The following is a 17,542-nucleotide window of genomic DNA, read 5'->3' on the forward strand; positions in this document are numbered from 1 at the left end:
ATGGATTGGGGGGAAAAATTGTAGATAGTGATGGAAATGGGTCTTCTGGGTTCCTGACCGTGGAGGTGTTAGTAACCCTCTTTGTATGACAGGAAGGAAGCTATTAAAGAAAAACTACTTCAGACAATTGACCTTTCATCACTTACGTCACATCACTTCACTTTAAACCACTCAATCAGCTGCTAACATCCAAATACAATAACACCCAGATACCATATCAATTTCAATATATACAATACCTGGAACTGTGGACCTGTTCAGTTATTTTCAAAATGCAGAAAGTCAGAAACCTAAAGAAGTTACAGCCTAAAAATACCTGCGTGAATGTACCGCGCTACCATGTGACTTGCAAGCCAGACTGTGCCGGTCATCAGTCTAATCATATTTTGTGAACGGACATTTTGGAAAATTTTGTAACCCCAAACCCTGGAGTTGCGAAGCAAACGTGCTAACCACTAAGCCACCGCACCTCCTAGGCAATGTTCAAAAATGATTTTTTACAAATAGATGACAAATAATAAATGATAATCTTATTCAAATTACATAGTGGTAGAGGTTGAAATGTGTTGATGAATAATGCGGCATACAGAACATTTGAGTGAATGTTTGATATGTTGACATAACTTATGTTTGTGACATGACATTGACCTTCAGTGAGTAGAAGGTGCTGAGGAAAAAAAAACCTAAAGCTGTTAACATGAACAAAATATTTACTTTATCATTAATACATCATATGTAAGTAACTAACACATTAATTGATAATCAAAAAAAAATTTAAAACCAAAATAAAGCTAAATAATCAACACTCGACTATCAGTGAGCACAATTAAGCCCATAATGACCAATATGAACAATATACAGTCCTCTCTGAAAGTACTGGAAAGGCAAGGGCCACTCTATTGATTTTGCTATGCACTGAAGGGTTTGAGATCTAAAGGTGAATATGAGACGATAGATCACAATTTCAGCTTTCATTTCATCATATTTACATCTAGAACTTAGAACATGGCAACTTTGGTGGCAGACCGCCTAAACTGATTGGCTCTGATAGATTTTTCCTCTTTTCTCAGCTTCAAAATGGCTTGCTTTTCTCCCACAGACAGCTCTCTGGTCTTTCTGTCGGTTTATCCTTATTAACAACAAATGCCGTTTTCACAGCCAAAACCTAGGGCTCAAGCAAAGAGTAGACGTTCAGAGCTATTAATTCTTTAAACAATCTAACAGGGAATATGACAGGCATCTAACAGGGTGCTTCCTGGTGAACAGGAAACACCATCAGTCACATGTTCCTTGAAAAAATGGGTGGGTTCAAACAAAAGCTGCCATGTTCTAAGTTGTTTAACACGTCTAGATGTAAATATGAGGAAATGAAAGCTGAAATTCTGATCTATCGTCTCATATTCACCTTCTGATCCCGAACCCAAATATCTTCAATGTATAGCGAAAACAACAGGACTGGTCTTGCTGTTCGAGGGGACTGTACATAGTTTGGATGGTAAACAAACGCCTAGTTATTATTTACGGTCGTCATAGTTACAACATGCTTACACAGTATCAGAAGCATTGATTTAGAACTGTTCTGACTGGACAGCCGTTAACCAATGAGGAAAAAAAAATGTTCAGTGACTATGATATGAACTGTCGAGTTCATTTAGTGACTAGACCTTCCAAATAATTTAAGAACATAACACTTTATTATTTGAGGTTGAGAGAGGAAACGCATAACACATAATATCACTGACGTTGTTGATCATCAAGTGCATGATGGTTTTGGGAATCAGGTCTCGGATGCACTTGTAGACGATGCTCATGTACGAGTCCACCAGGTTGCGGATGGTCTCCACTTGCCTCTCCAGCTGTGGGTCCATGGATAAGTTCTCATCCAGCACTGAGCTTTCACCATCCGCCTGAGAGAGACAGAGAGAGAGAGAGAGAGAGAGAGAGAGAGAGAGACAGAGATAAATGTGGGAAAGAAGGAAAGAATGAAGAAACCATAGTTAGAAGAGTAAGAAATAGAATCAGAGTACAAGACGTTAGCCACAAAGTTATTTGAGAGTATAAGAGAGACAATAAAAGAATGAGAGAAGAAAACAGAAGGAAATAATACATCCAAGGCTGGGGAGGGGGTTTGTTCTATAGACTTATGTCAAAACAAGTTATGGGGAACCCTGACAGAACTCTAATATCACTCAGCAAGTTCCACCACATCAGAGGAAAAAGAGTGAGAGAAAGAACTAGAGAGAGGGAGAGATGGAGAACGAGGGTAAAAAAGAGAGGGGGGCTGATTAGAAACAGACATTAACGCCCCTCTTTCCCCTCTCCTCTCCTCAACACGGTGACACAAGAGCTGAGGAATGCAGGCGGCCTGCTGATGGTGGAGCAGCCGGTAGAGAGCCTGAAGTCTGCTGACCAAGTGGCAGAGCGAGCGACGCACACTCACAAACAGGACGCATATACAGACACTTTAGAAGTCTCCTACACGTTCACAGAGGTCACATTCAGGACACCTGCTCTTAGACTTGAACAATCTCAGAGAGGTGACAGACATATTCACACACTCAGAGACAGGACTCTGAGCAAGTGAACAGAAAAAGTACAAATGTTCAGGGGGAAAAAAAAGCGACTCTGAAAGAAAACACATGCTCAGAAACACTCTGGGGGAAAAGGTTATGTCCCAAACTAGAACGAAGTCTTACCGGATCCGGCCAAATCATAACGCAAGGAAACGTTCGAGTTACACGGCAGCATATACTGTTCATATAAAATGATTCAAGCGAGAATAAAAATTTTGCACTGCTCTTTCAATAGAGATTCGGTAGCGAGGGTAGTCACATGCTGCTTTAAAAGTGAAGACAAACAGGTTAGAAGTGGATATACATATAGTTCTGGTTAGATGTTTACATACGCCTTGCAGAATCTGCAAAATGTTGTTAATTTTTTCAAAATACAAATTGCGTTTAGTTGTTTTATTTAGTGCTGCCCTGAATAAGCCATTTCACATACCAGATGTTTACATATAGTCCACAAGACATAATAATAATAATAACTGAATTTACGCAAATGAACCCGTTAAAATCTTTACACACGCTCGATTCTTAACACTGTGTGTCGTCACCTGGATGATCAACGACATGATGTGTTTATGTTTTGTGAGAGTTGTTTATGAGTCCCTTGTTTGTCCTGAGCAGTTAAACCGCCCACTGTTCTTCAGAAAAATCCTCCAGGTCCTGCACATTCTTTACTTCTCCAGCATCTTCTGCATATTTGTTCCCTTTCCAACAGCGACTATATGATGTTGAGATCCAAACTTATGACCTCAACTGTATAAGGTGTAGATGTGTCGGATATACAAGGATAGATAGAACAGGCGATATTATACGGCTGGAGTAAAGCAGTATAACATACTGGACATCAGACCAATGTTTTGGGTGCTATCCACCTGAGCAGTAGACAGTGGACAGAGTGTATATGCTACAGGTGAGTGCTGTACAGCAGTACAGGTTATGGATACTGTTGTCTTACTGTTGTTTTCTCAGGATAGACTCCAGCACGCAGCAGTGAGGCCTTCCAGCTCTCTGCCTCCTCCTGCGTGTCACAGGCGAGCTCCAGATGCCTGTAGTCCTTATATACGTTCCTATAGCAGCAACAAGTTCATACATACACACGCGCACACACACACACACACACACACACACACACTCTGGTCATGAGAGCATATGCACTTACAAACAAACCCCCAACTCAGAAGGTCATTCAGTACAACTGGCATCTTCCAGGGCTCCATCTGACACCCATACTAGTCTTTTATTCACATTCACATTTTCATATCCTTTCTTAATACTCTGAATTTATATGGAATGCCCTCTTGCTGTACCCCTTTCCCATCTCGAGGTCACTTCCCAAATCTCTGTCTCTTGCCGGCATAACTCCGAGAGGTAGTAATCTGGAGTCCAGCTCTCTCCATCTGTTCCACATTCCTCCTAATGACTATGTTTCTTCCTCTTTTTGTGCACCCTCACCCTCACCCTCAACACAACCCCCCCATCCCCACCCTGTTTGCACAGCCTGTTGTTCGGCTTTGTTGCGCCTGTGGGGCGAGAGGCTGCCAGGCTGCTCCACAACATGGGTCCGTTTTGGGCTGCACCTCATAACAGTATCACAAAATACACAATGCATGGGCATGAGCTAACAACAGGCACACACACACACACACACACACACACACACACATCTCACCATGCATATCTATGTATTTGTGTTATGTGTCCTCTTTTTGAGCAGGTACAATGCGTTAAAAACAACAAGGAAAAAATTTATTCCCTAAAAATAATAATTCATTTTTCTTCCAAGTTTGGTCACCTGGCAATTCCCACTCACTTTTCATCTTTTACCTCTTCTATCATACAACAGATACCAACCAGGGAGGGCGAAAACAAACACATGCCTCCTCAGAGCCACGAGAAGCTGGCACGGGGCAGTGTAACACACTCGGAGGAAAGTGCTAACCACCCATTTCCGCATACACGACACCCAACGACTGGCTGGTGCTGCTGTGATTGACAGGGGAGAGAGTATGCCATTCCCACCACCACTTTTGTTCTATTGGCTCCCCTCCATGTGTTCATCCTTTTAATTGTTTTAAATCTACATGTAAGACGTGAAAAAAACCGAGACAATGTAGGTATGTTTACATGCGCCCATTTTCGTTGATCCGAATTTAATTCAATCCGATTGCGGATTCTGTAAGTACTCTTTATATGTACCCTAAACATTGCAATCTGATTCAAATATTTGTTGACATGTGCATTATGTATATACAGTTGCAATCTGTAAAATTTACAGGATTTCAGCTGTTTGCAATGAACAAATCAAACAAAAGCAATTGAAATAGTTCAACACAACGAATGCTTCAAGTGGTTTCCCCAAATTCAACTGAAAACGCAACTTATTATGATTTCTCCAGTTATTTCTCCAAAATTATTCAACCCCTGAAAAGAATCCCTCACAACAGCACAAATATGTAAAAGAAGGTGTTGTCTCAAGCACACCTGATGTAACTAATCAAGGGCTTCATTAGTTGCAGCAGGTGTGCTTGAGCTGGAACACATGAAATACCTGAACTGGCTAGAGACAGAAAATACATGAAATACCTGGACGGGGCAGAAAGAGGAAGCGATCAACAGCTACAACCAGATTTCTGAGAATGCAGGTTGTGAAAAACCCTCGAGTGACTGCAAAGAACTGCCGAAAGACTTGGTGGCAACAGACACTGAGGTTTCAGTGAGCACAGTAACGTGCGTACTAAACGCAGAAGGTTTTCATGCCAGAACTCCAAGCCATACACCACTACTAACCAAAAAATACGAGAAAAGTCGGCTCAAAATCATATACATAAGCCACAGAAGTTTTGGGATTCTGTTCTGTGGAGCAGTGAAACAAAACTGGAACTTTTCAGCATGATGGATCAGCGGTATGTCTGGAGTGGCCCGGTGATGCTCTGGGGATGCTTTGCATCCTCTTTCACTGGAAACCTGCAGCGTGTGGAACGAAAGATGGATTCATTGAAGCATCAGGAAATCCTAGGAGAAAATGCCATCTGTGAGGAAGCTGAAGCTTGGGCTTCATTGGACCTTCCAACAGGACAATGATCCCAAGCAGCATACCTCAAATTCCACCAAGGCTTGGTTGCAGAAGAAGTCCTGGAAGATTCTAGAGGGCCATCACAGTCACCTGACTTGAACCCCACAGAAAATCTCTGGTGGGATTTGAAGAAGGCAGTTGCCGCTCGCAAACCCAAGAATATTACTGAACTGGAGGCCATTGCACATGAGGAACAGGCTAAGATTCCTCAAGAACGCTGCCAAAAGCTCTGCATCTCGTTTGCAGCAGGTCATAACAGCAAAAGGGTGCGCTCTTAAGTACTAAAGATACTTGCCATGAAGGCGTTGAACAATTTTAAAGCTGTGTTTTCAGTTGAATTTGGGGAAACCACTTGAAGCATTCGTTGTGTTGAACTATTTCAATTGCTTTTGTTTGATTTGTTCATTACAAACAGCTGACAGCCTGTAAATTTTGACAATAAACCTGATTTGCAATGGGGGTTGAATCATTTTGATTGCAACTGTATATATATTCCAAACAAAACTTCTGCGCAAACATAATACGTAAATAAACATACACACCACTGCACTGCGCATGTGCGCAAGGTATTTCTGAATCTGGTTTGAGAAAATAGTTGGATTCAAGTGTTTACATGGAAAATTTTTTTCCTATTTACCGGATTATTTCAGATCTACAGCACCTCTTTCAAAGCACTCGAAATATCATTCGGATCGAGTTCGATCGGATCGGCTGAGGCTTTTCAATCCGATCGAGCTATCGATCCGATTACGAACGGACTGCTTGGTTGCATGTACCTAATGTAAAAGTATGTATGAGCCTATTTTAATGGAGCTATGTACACCACATACACATTTTCATTCTTGGATGAGTACAGGATGAATATTGGCAGGTACGCCGATATGGCGTTTGATCCCGAGCTCTTTGTGGAGGTTTACCTTTTCTCATTGTGTTTAGTGGAGTTTCCTTCATGTTCTCTGGTCAGTACATATAATACTCTGCAATTATGTGGACAAACTCATGATGTTCAGCTACAAACTATTGTTCTGGCAAGCACAAGTAATATTACAAATAGTGAAACTGGCTATTACTTAACTTGCATCACTTAAAATGCCTTCACATCTTGTTTTCTCATGACCGTTTGAGCATGACAGAGACGGCTGTGCACTGTTACACGCCGTATTGACACACGGTATGGGTCCGAGGTACCAAAATTTCACAATGCATCTAAAACTGTGTTACTATGGGCAAAATCAACACAACAATCCTTGATTAGCCAAGGAAAATGTTCTGCACCATTTCCGGAGTGTGCTGATTTGTCTGAAGCTGAGCCTTTTCTGACCACGACCAGAGCCGTACAGGCAACATGCCATCGCACGTGAGAGCCAAATGATCACTCACAAACACATACACACACACAGACTCTGCCTCTGTCTTCCTTCTTACACCAGTGGCATAACGGTGGAGGACGATACTGCACACTTGGCATGCACTTTCATCCCTTCTCATAACGGTTATTATCTCAAAAGCATCTTAGTGAAAGAGTGTGTGTGAAATATATGTGTGAAAGAGTGTGACTTTATGAGTCACTATGTATATGTTCTATTCAGAGTTTTTGTGATGGAGTGTGTGTCCCAAAATCTCAAATGACTTCCCTGACAGAGTGGCATGTGTGTGTGTGTGTGTGTGTGTGTGTGTGGGTGTGTGTGTGTTAGGCAGTACATTACAGCTTCCTTGACAAGGTAAGTAGAAATGTTCTGTTCAGGAAAAAACATACGCTGAAAGAAAGGAAGAGATCTGCAACACGCCTAAGAGTGCAACTTATATGGAGTGCAAAACCAGTTTGCAAGTGTGCGTGCATTTATGAAAGATTATGCAAGTTAATCAGAGCGGATTTGCGTTTGCTTACATAGCAAGCCCTCTAATGAAGCCTCTAATTAGTCCTGGCCACACCCACGATCAGAACCGGAGCTGTGTTTCTTAGGAAAGAATCTCAGAGAGAGTGAGAGAGGGAGAGGGAAATAGGGGGATAGACACTAGCCAGGAATGTGTCAGTGGGTCCTACAGCACTGCCGATGTGTGTGTGTGTGTGTGTGTGTGTGTGTGTGTGTGTGTGAGAGGAAGTGTATAGCATGCAATTGCTTTTGCATTAGTGTAAATCCATCATGTTAATGTGAATTAAAAAATTGTACTGCATCTATTTGTCATGGGAATGTTGACATGTGTGTGTGTGCATGTATATATGCAGGCATATATATATATATATATATATATATATATGCATGCGTGCGTGTGTGTGTGTGTGTGTGTGTGTGTGTGTGTGTGTGTGTGTGTGTGTGTCACCATCACTTCTAAATCTACTGCGCTCCCAGTTTGTGTCTAGCGTAATAAATAAATGTCCGGGAAACTCCCAAGCAGAGCAGCCAGGAGAACACAGCACAAATTCCACCGGCAAGACTAGAGACCATAGCAGCACGCAGAGGACCGCAGACACGCAGCAGAGACGGCACGGGGTGACTAGTAATACCCCTTGCCGTTTCGGAATAGGGTGGAGTGTTTGTCAAAGTGTGTGTCGAGTTTTACTGGTTTTCTTATGAATCTGAATCCGTTTTATAACCGCCTGATGATAAATCAAAGTGCAGCTGTGAGCGAGTGTCATGACCTCTTATTAGTGGCAGCACACACACTCACACACACACTCTGGTCGGTGTGTGAGTCCCGAGCTGTGAGTCACTAAAGTGTGGTTTGTCTGTAACTAGCAGTGTCTCCAGTTCCCAGTCTACCGCCTGATAATTTTTGACAACCACATAAATGCAAACCCTCTCAACATATAAACCCCTCCCCTTTGTGTGTCTGTGTGTGAGTGTACACAACTGACCTCTGCTCTATGTTAAAGATGGAAAAGACATGTTTGCTGGACATGAAGGTCTTCTCCACATAGCGCACTCTCAGGTTGTCCAGAGGCAGCATGTACTTCTTCTCCTTCTCCTGAGGGGTGGGGGCAAACACAGGGTAGAATCAAGGGTGAAGCTTTTGAAACAGGAGGCCATCTCAAGCTGGGCTCAAGCGGACCCGTAAACCGTTTAACCATAACAATGCCTCTAGAGCTGCTCCGTGCAAAATCCATCATTTTACAAAAACACGGATACTTGAAGTTCCTACCTGATATTTCTGACCGCAAAGCGTCTTGAGCTTGAAAAGATGACGCATAAACAGAAGCAGAAATCGTTAAACAGCTATGTTGACTAACTAAGCTAATGCCTCTGTCATTACCCTGTGTGGTCTGGGTTATATCAGCGTGCTATTGTAATTGCTTAAGAAAGTCTTACGGTGAGCGTTTCTATCTCGATCACAAGCTTGACTCGAGGTTGCTGATTTTTGCCTATGTTTACCAGTCATTGTACTTTTTTCCTAATAGCAGGTTGGATATTTAGACTACGTATGTCATTCTAGTATGCCAGCCTTCTATACAGTCCCGTCTGAAAATATTGGAATGGCAAGGCCGATTCTATCGTCTTTGCTATACATTGAAGACATTTGGGTTTGAGATAAAACGATGAATATGGTAGATCAGAATTTCGAGATGTGTTAAACAACTTAGAACATTCCACATTTTGTCTGATCCCATGCATTTTTTCAAGTGATCAAAAAATATTGGAACATGTGACTGATGGATGATTCTTGCTGCCCAGGGGTGCCCTGTTAGACTGACTGGTTAAACAATTAATAGCTCGGAAAATCTACTTTTGGTTTGAGCCCTGGGTTTCACCTGTGAAGACTGCATCTGTTGTTAAAAAGGATAAACCAACATGAAGATGAGAGAGCTGCCTATGGGAGTAAAGAAAGCCGATCTAAAGACGAGAAAAGAGGGAAAATCTATCACAGGCATTGCACAAACATTAGGCATAGCCAATACAACAATTTGGAACAATTTGGTACCATTGGTGAACTTAGCAACAGACACCATATGGGTCAGTCAACGAAAACGACGACAGCTGATGAGAGAAACTTTGTGAGAGCTGTGAAAAACCCCCCAAAAACAACAGTCAGTGACACCACCAACAACCTCGACAGGGCAGGGGTGAAGGTATCACAATCCACCATTCGAAGAAGACTTTGAGAGGAGAAATATAGAGGACATACCACAAGATGCAAATCACTCATCAGCAGTGTGAATCTGAAAGACAGATCGGAATTTGCAAAGATACAGACGCGAGCCACAAAAGTTCTGGAACCGAGATTAACCTCTATCAAAGTAATGGAAAGGACAAAGTGTGGAGAAAGAAAGGATCTGCTCATGATCCAAAACTAAGGTTCTAAGGTTTTAGACTGGCCAAGTCAATCACCAGACCTTAAGCCAATTGAGCAGCATTTCACCTCCTGAAGAGGAGACTGAAGGGAGACACACTCCAAAACAAACAACAACTGAAAGTTGTTTTCCAATCATGAAAAAGCATCACAAAAGAAGAAACCAACAATTCAGTGATGTCAGTGTGTCACAGACTCGATGCAGTTATTGCAAGTAAGGGATATGCGACCAAATAATAAGTGTTATTTCCTTTCATTTACTTCAAGACTGATCTGTTCCTATACTTTTGCTCGCCTAAAAATTGGGTGGTCCGATACAAAAGGATCCATGTTTTATGCTGTTTAACACGTCTAGATGTAAATACCATGAAATAAAAGCTGAAAACCTAAAGTCTTGTCTCAGCTCCATCGTCTGATCTCAAACCCAAATGTCTTTTCAAATGTAGTTCCAGAGGGGACTGCATATGAATAAAGATCCTGGATTATTAACAGACAGCATAATCAAAAGCGTACAAAAAAAATGATAAATCATTTCAGTTAATGGAAAAACCCATTGAATATAATTGCTGCCAGAGAGTTTAAAAAAAATAAAAAGGGAGGGAGAAATCCTGTATGATTGGAGACGTCGAGGTCATGTGGGCATTGGAATTTGCCGAAGGAATTTTTCTTGATTGTTTCTGCCTTTGAAAACCAAAACCTCTAAACACACAAATTACACAACCTGAATCAAACGGAATCATGTGAGATCGTTTAACAGACGCTGCAATTTTATGTTTAACACCAATCAGCTCTAATAACAGCCCGAAAGCAGCGTCGCGCTGGTCCTAAAGAGTCCCAGAGCTGGTGTGATCTATATCCATTTAATCAGAGTTAGCATAGCTGGAGGGGAGTTTACTGAAAGACCGAGCACATAGGGATGCTGTAAGATTTTCGGTGAGTGTTAAAAGGCATGGGAGGGAGAGAAAAAGAACGAAAGGGGGATTGAAAGATAGAAAGAGAAGGCACACATGTGGAAGTCATTATTCGGCCTGAGCCTCTTAAACACAACATTTCTCAAAAAGAGGAGGGGGGCAGTTTCCCTCCTCGCGCGCTCCCCCTCCTCCCGTCCAGGACGGGCTGGGGTCTCAGGAAACGGCTTGGATTACACTGTGAATAATGGCGCAGCGGAGAAGTCGCAGAGATGGAGAGAACAACAAGAGACAGAAGCGAAGATTAAGACTGGTTGTGACTTCACAGAGCAAACACACAATATAAATTAAAGGAAGAGCTCAGCTAAGATTTAGTCACATCCTGTGTCCTTTCCTTCTAACCCTCTCACTCTTCCTTTTTTTTTCATTATTCCACTTTCACTCACTCCCTGCACCCCTCCTAGTCTGTACCCCTCTAAAACTTTCTCTTTTTTCCCTTTCAGAGGCCCACTTCCTGCTGGAGTTTTTTAAAGGTTGAAAAAAAAGGTCAGAAATGACGGGCTGGCGTTAAGACTACAACATCTGGTACCGTTTTAGAGAGGGGGGGGGGGAGCGAGAGAGAGAGAGAGAGAGAGATGGAGCAGGAAAAGTGCTTGAAGAGTACTAGAAGTATAGAAAGAAGATAGATATGGGAGGAGAGGAGAGAACTGGAGAACTGCCGACGGAGGTGTGGACAACACAGCATCGTAGCGAAGGATTGAAAGTCTGAAAAAAAATTTTGATAGCAACAGACGATCCAAAAAAATCAATTCCCCCAGGGTCCTATCAACCCTTATATGGCCAGCAGGTTCCTCCCTCTCTCTCTCTCCCATTCTCCGCCCGCTCTCCCTCGTTCTTCTCTCGCTCTTTTTTCACCATGCCTTCCCTAAATGCGCTGCCAGACTGCCGGCTACGGGAGTGAAACGTGCCACGTCAAGACTGGATACTCAACCGAAGCGTCAAGGAAAATGCACGGCAACTCCAGGACCGAGGCGTCTCCGATACTCAGAGAGAGCAAAAGACAAGACAGGAAACGAGGACAAACCCGACAACGGCGCTCCGGAGTGCGTCTCCAAGCCCTCCCCTGTTTCCCTACGTCGGGAAGCCACTGAGAGATGGAGAGGAGAACGGAGACTATTTCTATCTTGTTTATTTTTTATCTTCCACCTCCTCCTGCGAAAGTCTGAGCCAGCGAGAATGGGCTGAGCGATAGATTAGATAGAGGGAAATGAGGAAGCGAGCGAGAGAGAGAGAGAGAGAGAGAGAGTGAGAAAGTGACAGGAAGGGATGGATCTCCTGCTCCGTCATCCCAGTGTTCAGACTACCTGTTCAGGATCATACTGGTGTACAGTAGTCTGCACATTGGTTAGACTGTGCATGGATTGGCTGCGCTTATGTGCACTAGACACACACTCATACACCAACAAAAAACCACAACGCAAAAATCTTTCTGTTTCTTTAGTGGTTCTGTTGACAGCCAAGGTTTGTACTGTGTCTGCTAATCAGTCTAATCTCCTATCGATGTGAATGGCCAAGCGTTATAGCAGATTCGCTGGTATGATCTGATGTGGTTTGGTGTTTGTTCATCAATCTGAATGATAACTTGCTGCGGTTTCAATGACTGCACAGATGCACATGCAGCGTAACTCTGATTAAGCATTGTTGATATTAGCTTGAAAGAAATGTGTGCGGTGTAAGTGTGGCTGTAGTTTAATGTTTCACCTACAGAGACTATGTGTTAATGCTGAGGTGTCTCATGAGCTCTAAATGAACTCACACTACTGCATGCATGGAAAACTGGGATGGCATGAGTAGAACCAGCTCTGACACACACACACAAACCACTTCTCTCAGACATTTGGACCCAAAAGGCACCCCCACAAACACAGACACACACACACACACACACACACACACACACACACATATGCACACACACACACTCCCACTCACACAGAGTGAGTGTGGCGATGTAGGAGAGAGACTGAGTAAGAGTCATCTGTTTTCCCTCATGCAGCATGAGTGTGAGAGACAGAGCGAGAGAGAGACAGAGCGAGAGAGAGAGAGAGAGAGAGAGAGAGAGAGAGACTGCAGGAATGTGTGTCTGTTTAGTGTTGGGATGGTTTACCCAAAGCAGCGGCACCAGGATTACTGAGATGAGTATAACAATGGCTGCATGTATCTGTAGTACAGCTGCTGAACTGTTAGCTAATGAGGAAGGAGAGGAGAACATGTGTGTGAGGGAGAGAGAGATAGAAGAAATGAGAGAGAGAAAGAAAGAGAAACCTTGCTATATGGTAGGCTGTAAGGGGTGAAGGGGTGCAGGAGTGAGGAAGCAAAAGGGGTCACTCTCTCTCTCTCTCTCTCTCTCTCTCTCTCTCTCTCTCTCTCTCTCTCTCTACTTCTTTCTCGGCAGGCTCTTGGAGGCTGGTGTTTGGACAAAGCCTTACAATTTTCCAGCCAGGAATGTGTATGGTCCCAGAGAGACTGCCAGCCACAGAGAGAGAGAGAGAGAGAGAGAGAGAGAGAGAGAGAGAGAGAGAGAGATTTAAGACACAAGATGAATGAAGTGTGAAATAAGGATGAATACAGAGCACAAGAAAAAATGTGAGCGCAGACTTAAAGAAAATAGGCATAGACAAGGAGACAGCACTTTAACTGACGAATGGCTTCAAGTGGGTTCCAAAAAGGTTTTTTTTTTTTTTTTTTTTTTTTTTTAAGGCTTTAGAATACCTCCAGAGTAGTATATAACCAAAGAGGGATCTGAAGGAGGCATTTGATATGAAAATATTTGAAGAAATTGTGTAAGGTTTGTTAATAATAATAAAGGATAATAAAGGATCCAGTTTTGGAATTAAACTACAGATTTTGGAAAGGCAGCCAGGGTATTCTCCGCACACAGGATAACGGATACGGCAGAACTTTACGAATAGGTTCTCCAGACATATCCACTTAGTTATTTATTTATTTACTTGAAACTTATTGCTGTCTTCAGAGGATGTTTTAGTGAGGGTTTGTAAACTATAGTGTGGTTGGTCCTTACAAAGTGATCCAAACACTGATCACAAATCTATCGATCTATCTTTATACACATAAAATCTTTTGCTAATACATTTGCTGTTAAAACTCTGCCGCAAACACGAGAGCAGAACAGTACTGCATTAAACAGCCAGCAGTCCAGAAAGCCATTTATTACTGTGCGTAATTCATTATTCTGAGTGTAATATATGTGTGGGTTAGTAAGACTGTAATTTAAGTTTTGGGCACCAGAATTGCGCAAGCATCTATGTAGTCACATGGGGAAGTCTTTAAGTGCAGAAATATTTGTGCAGACCTTTGTGTGGGCCTGTGATTACACTAAGTCTGTCGCATATGCATTTATCTCATTGACTGTTTGTGTTTGTGTTACAGTGTGTTTATTCATCTAACCACTTATATTTGGCCCAAATGTGTGTGCATGTGTGTGTGTATGTGTGTGTGTGTATGTTTGTGTATGTGTGTGTGTGTGTGTGTGTTAGTTTGGCTTGGGGGGAATCCAGCTGTGTCAGGGTGATCTGATCCAAATGCCTCTATTCCCAACAGAGAGAGAGAGAGAGAGAGAGAGAGAGAGAGAGAGAGAGAGAGAGAGAGAGAGAGAGAGAGAAAAGGCAAGAATGAGAGTTAGAGAGGGTCACAGAGGGCAAAAGAGGAAAGGAAGTTAAAGAGCGCAAGGTAGGAAGAAAAAGCAGAGAAACCTATAAAGTGTAAAAATCAGAGAATGTGTTAGTATACTGGACTGAATTTTTGTTCTTTTTTACTGTTTCCATACCTAAAGTCATCTACTTTCCAATTATACATCACCTACAGAGCCGTTTCAGTGCTAGTGGAATTAGTGATTATCCTAAGGTATATGATATAAATTTTATTCCTTCACAGTGCCCTGAGAACAGACGTGTTTTACGTGATTCGTCCTGTACCTCCATTCGAGTCCTCCTTTCCCAGAGGCAGAGCGTGCTGCCATTGGCTGAGAGCGTTGTCTGTCTGCCTGTCTACACTTGCTGTGCAGAACTTCCTGCACCTGTACAGCAGGCACAGACAGGCAGACAGATGGCAGCCCACCTGGCAGGCCACACGGCATGAGGGACGTGTCGCACAGCCAATTATGACTGGATGAAATGCCGGTGTTTTCAAGACCCGCCCTACGCATCAATTACCTGAGCCTGGAAATCTGACCCGAATGGAAGAGACACACACCACCACATGACAAATGTTCAAGTCACATGAAACAGAAGCAGGCCAAACCTCACCTCGTCATCTTTAAACCAGGAGAGGCTCTCTGCAGTCAGCAGGAACCAGTACTCTCTGGCCCCTCCCTTCATCAAACTAAGGTTGTTGATGGTCAGCCAGCCTTTTTGGATCACCTACAAAGCAAGAAAGAGGTCAGGACTCAAATGTTAGATGGTGTGATCTGTGGCGAAGTAAGATGCCAGAAGGAAGAGCTCACCAGTCCTCCGGAAAACAGAGGAACAAAGATGTTATTTGGAGATAAAGAGTAAATAAATGGAATAAAGAGTCTTGTGACTGAATATGTGTCTGAATGGAATATTAAAATGCATGCTGACGTGTTTACAAGTGTTTTAAAGCGCACCTATTATGGTTTTGAAATGTGCCTAATTTTGTTTTAAAGGTTTCATACAATAGGTTTGCATGCATCCAAGGTCAAAAACACTTTAATGTGCTCATAATGTAAATTGCAGCGTTACCCTTTCTTCCCCCCAGTGTCAAAAACAACTCGTTCAATGATCCGTTCTAAAGGATTCGTTCATACTCTGCTCTGATTGGTCAGAGGTCAGCGTGTTTCAAAAAGAAAGCCCACTACCATAACCACTTTCAGCTCCGTCTGTCAGCGAGCAGCTGATGAAGACCAGAGGCGGGGCTTTTTGTTACAAACCTACGTAGGTTAGTACAGGAAGTAAAGTCTGGAATCACTAACGACTCGTTTCAGCTGTTCAGAATCGATTCCTTCTTTTGGGAGTCAACAACTCCGTTTGTCGTGCTCTTTGATTTTTGAAACTTTGCAGATTTTTACATTCACAAACAGTTATATAATACACTACGTGAAAGGTAATATTTGAAAAACCCACAATGGGTGCACTTTAAAGACGATCTATAATTAATTAACAGAGTCAATTCATTGACTCGACCTAAGTGTAAGAAGAAGTGACAGTAAAATGTAAAGTACTGACACAGCCCAGGCAGTGTGGCTGCAGGATGCGTACTGACCAGCAGAGGAAAAGGAAAGGACTGGTGTAAGAAAATAAAGGAAGGGGGGGACTAAAATAAGAGTAATGCAGGCAGAGGATGAGAGAGAACAGAGGGATGAGGGGGTGGAGGTGATGAAAGAAAGGGAAGCAGAAAGCCCCCAACAAATAGAGAATGAAGCAAACACACCACATAGAGAGAGAGAGAAAGAGAGACCAGTGAAGAGGAGACAAACTTCCTGTCCAACTGTACCGCATGTACAAAATGTGACCATTGGGATTCTCTCAATTGCAGAAAGTAAGCAGAAAACATGTACAGTATACACGCCCCTGTTAAAATGGCAGGTTTTTGTGACGTAATTTTTTTTATTTAAATTAAGATTAATCAGGTCAGAACTTTTTCCACCCTTTATGTGAAATTACAACTGATAAAAATTAAGTGAAAAGCAATCAAAAACATTTCAGGAAAAAAACATCGGAAAATATAAAAAGTTACAATAACCTGCTTGCATAAGTGTGCACACACCCTTTTGTAATTTGGGGACATGGCTGTGTTCAAAATGAACCAATCACTTTCAATCTCATGTTCAAAAGTAATCATCATACAGCTCTCATCAATGAAATTATTCTGCTTAACCCCAAGTAAAGACCAGCTGTAAAATTTCTGTAGGATTTTCTTCACATCTTATTGGTTTCATCCGACTGCTGAAGCCATGGTCCACAAAGAACTTACAAAGTGTGCATGGTATCTCACTTGTTGAAAGATATCGACCAGGAGAGAAGTATAAAATCATTTCCAAAACATTAGATGTACCATAGAACACCTTAAAGGCCATCATCAACAAATAGAGAAAATGGAGCACCACAGTGACATCACCAAGAACAGGACGTCCTCCCAAAATGTATAAAAGAAGAAAGTAAAACTTACCAGGGAGGCTGCCAAGAGACCTACGGCAACATTAAAGGAGCTGCAGGAAAATCTGAGAAGTACTGATTACTCTCTGCATGTGACAACAATCTTTCGTATTCTTCACATGTCTGGGCTATGGGGTGGGCTGGCTAGACAGAAGCCCTTTCTAAAAAAAAAAAAAAAACAACATCTCAGCTCAACTAAATCACCCCCAAACCATGTGGCAAAATGTGTTATAGTCTGTTATACTATTATTCCAAAAGGTATAATAACTTCATAATTTGAAAATATATGTTTGGTGTAAAAAAAAAGCACATCACCAAAAGAACACCATACCCATGGTGAAGCATGGTGGTGGCAGCATCGTGCATAAGGGCTGCTTTTCTTCAGTCAGAACTGGGGGTTTATCAAGGTGGAGGGAATCATGAATAGCTACAAATACCAGTTGATTTTTGTACAAAACTTTCAGGTGTCTGCTAGTAAGCTGATGACAAAAAGGAATTTCACCTTTCAGCAGG

At 42.4% G+C, this 17,542-nt stretch overlaps 1 protein-coding gene and 1 long non-coding RNA gene across 6 annotated transcripts in view; one reads left to right on the forward strand and one right to left on the reverse strand.

The window, feature by feature from the left end:
• Positions 1 to 17,542, reverse strand: part of dnm3a (dynamin 3a) — a 44,459-nt gene that overhangs the window by 9,010 nt on the left and 17,907 nt on the right. For all 5 annotated transcript variants that reach the window (XM_017455845.3, XM_047151096.2, XM_047151095.2 and 2 more), the window contains 4 exons: positions 15,161 to 15,274; positions 8,498 to 8,607; positions 3,523 to 3,634; positions 1,743 to 1,907 (listed from right to left, as the gene is read on the reverse strand). In XM_017455845.3, the coding sequence (XP_017311334.1) occupies positions 1,743 to 1,907; positions 3,523 to 3,634; positions 8,498 to 8,607; positions 15,161 to 15,274 (501 nt within the window). The remainder of the gene's footprint in view (positions 1 to 1,742; positions 1,908 to 3,522; positions 3,635 to 8,497; positions 8,608 to 15,160; positions 15,275 to 17,542) is intronic.
• LOC108257796 (uncharacterized) lies at positions 11,259 to 15,439 on the forward strand. The gene is made up of 2 exons (XR_001810525.3): positions 11,259 to 14,585; positions 14,790 to 15,439. It is a non-coding gene; the product is annotated as an uncharacterized LOC108257796 (long non-coding RNA).

The sequence above is a fragment of the Ictalurus punctatus genome, chromosome 25 (assembly GCF_001660625.3).
Source record: "Ictalurus punctatus breed USDA103 chromosome 25, Coco_2.0, whole genome shotgun sequence".
Lineage (NCBI taxonomy): Eukaryota > Metazoa > Chordata > Actinopteri > Siluriformes > Ictaluridae > Ictalurus > Ictalurus punctatus.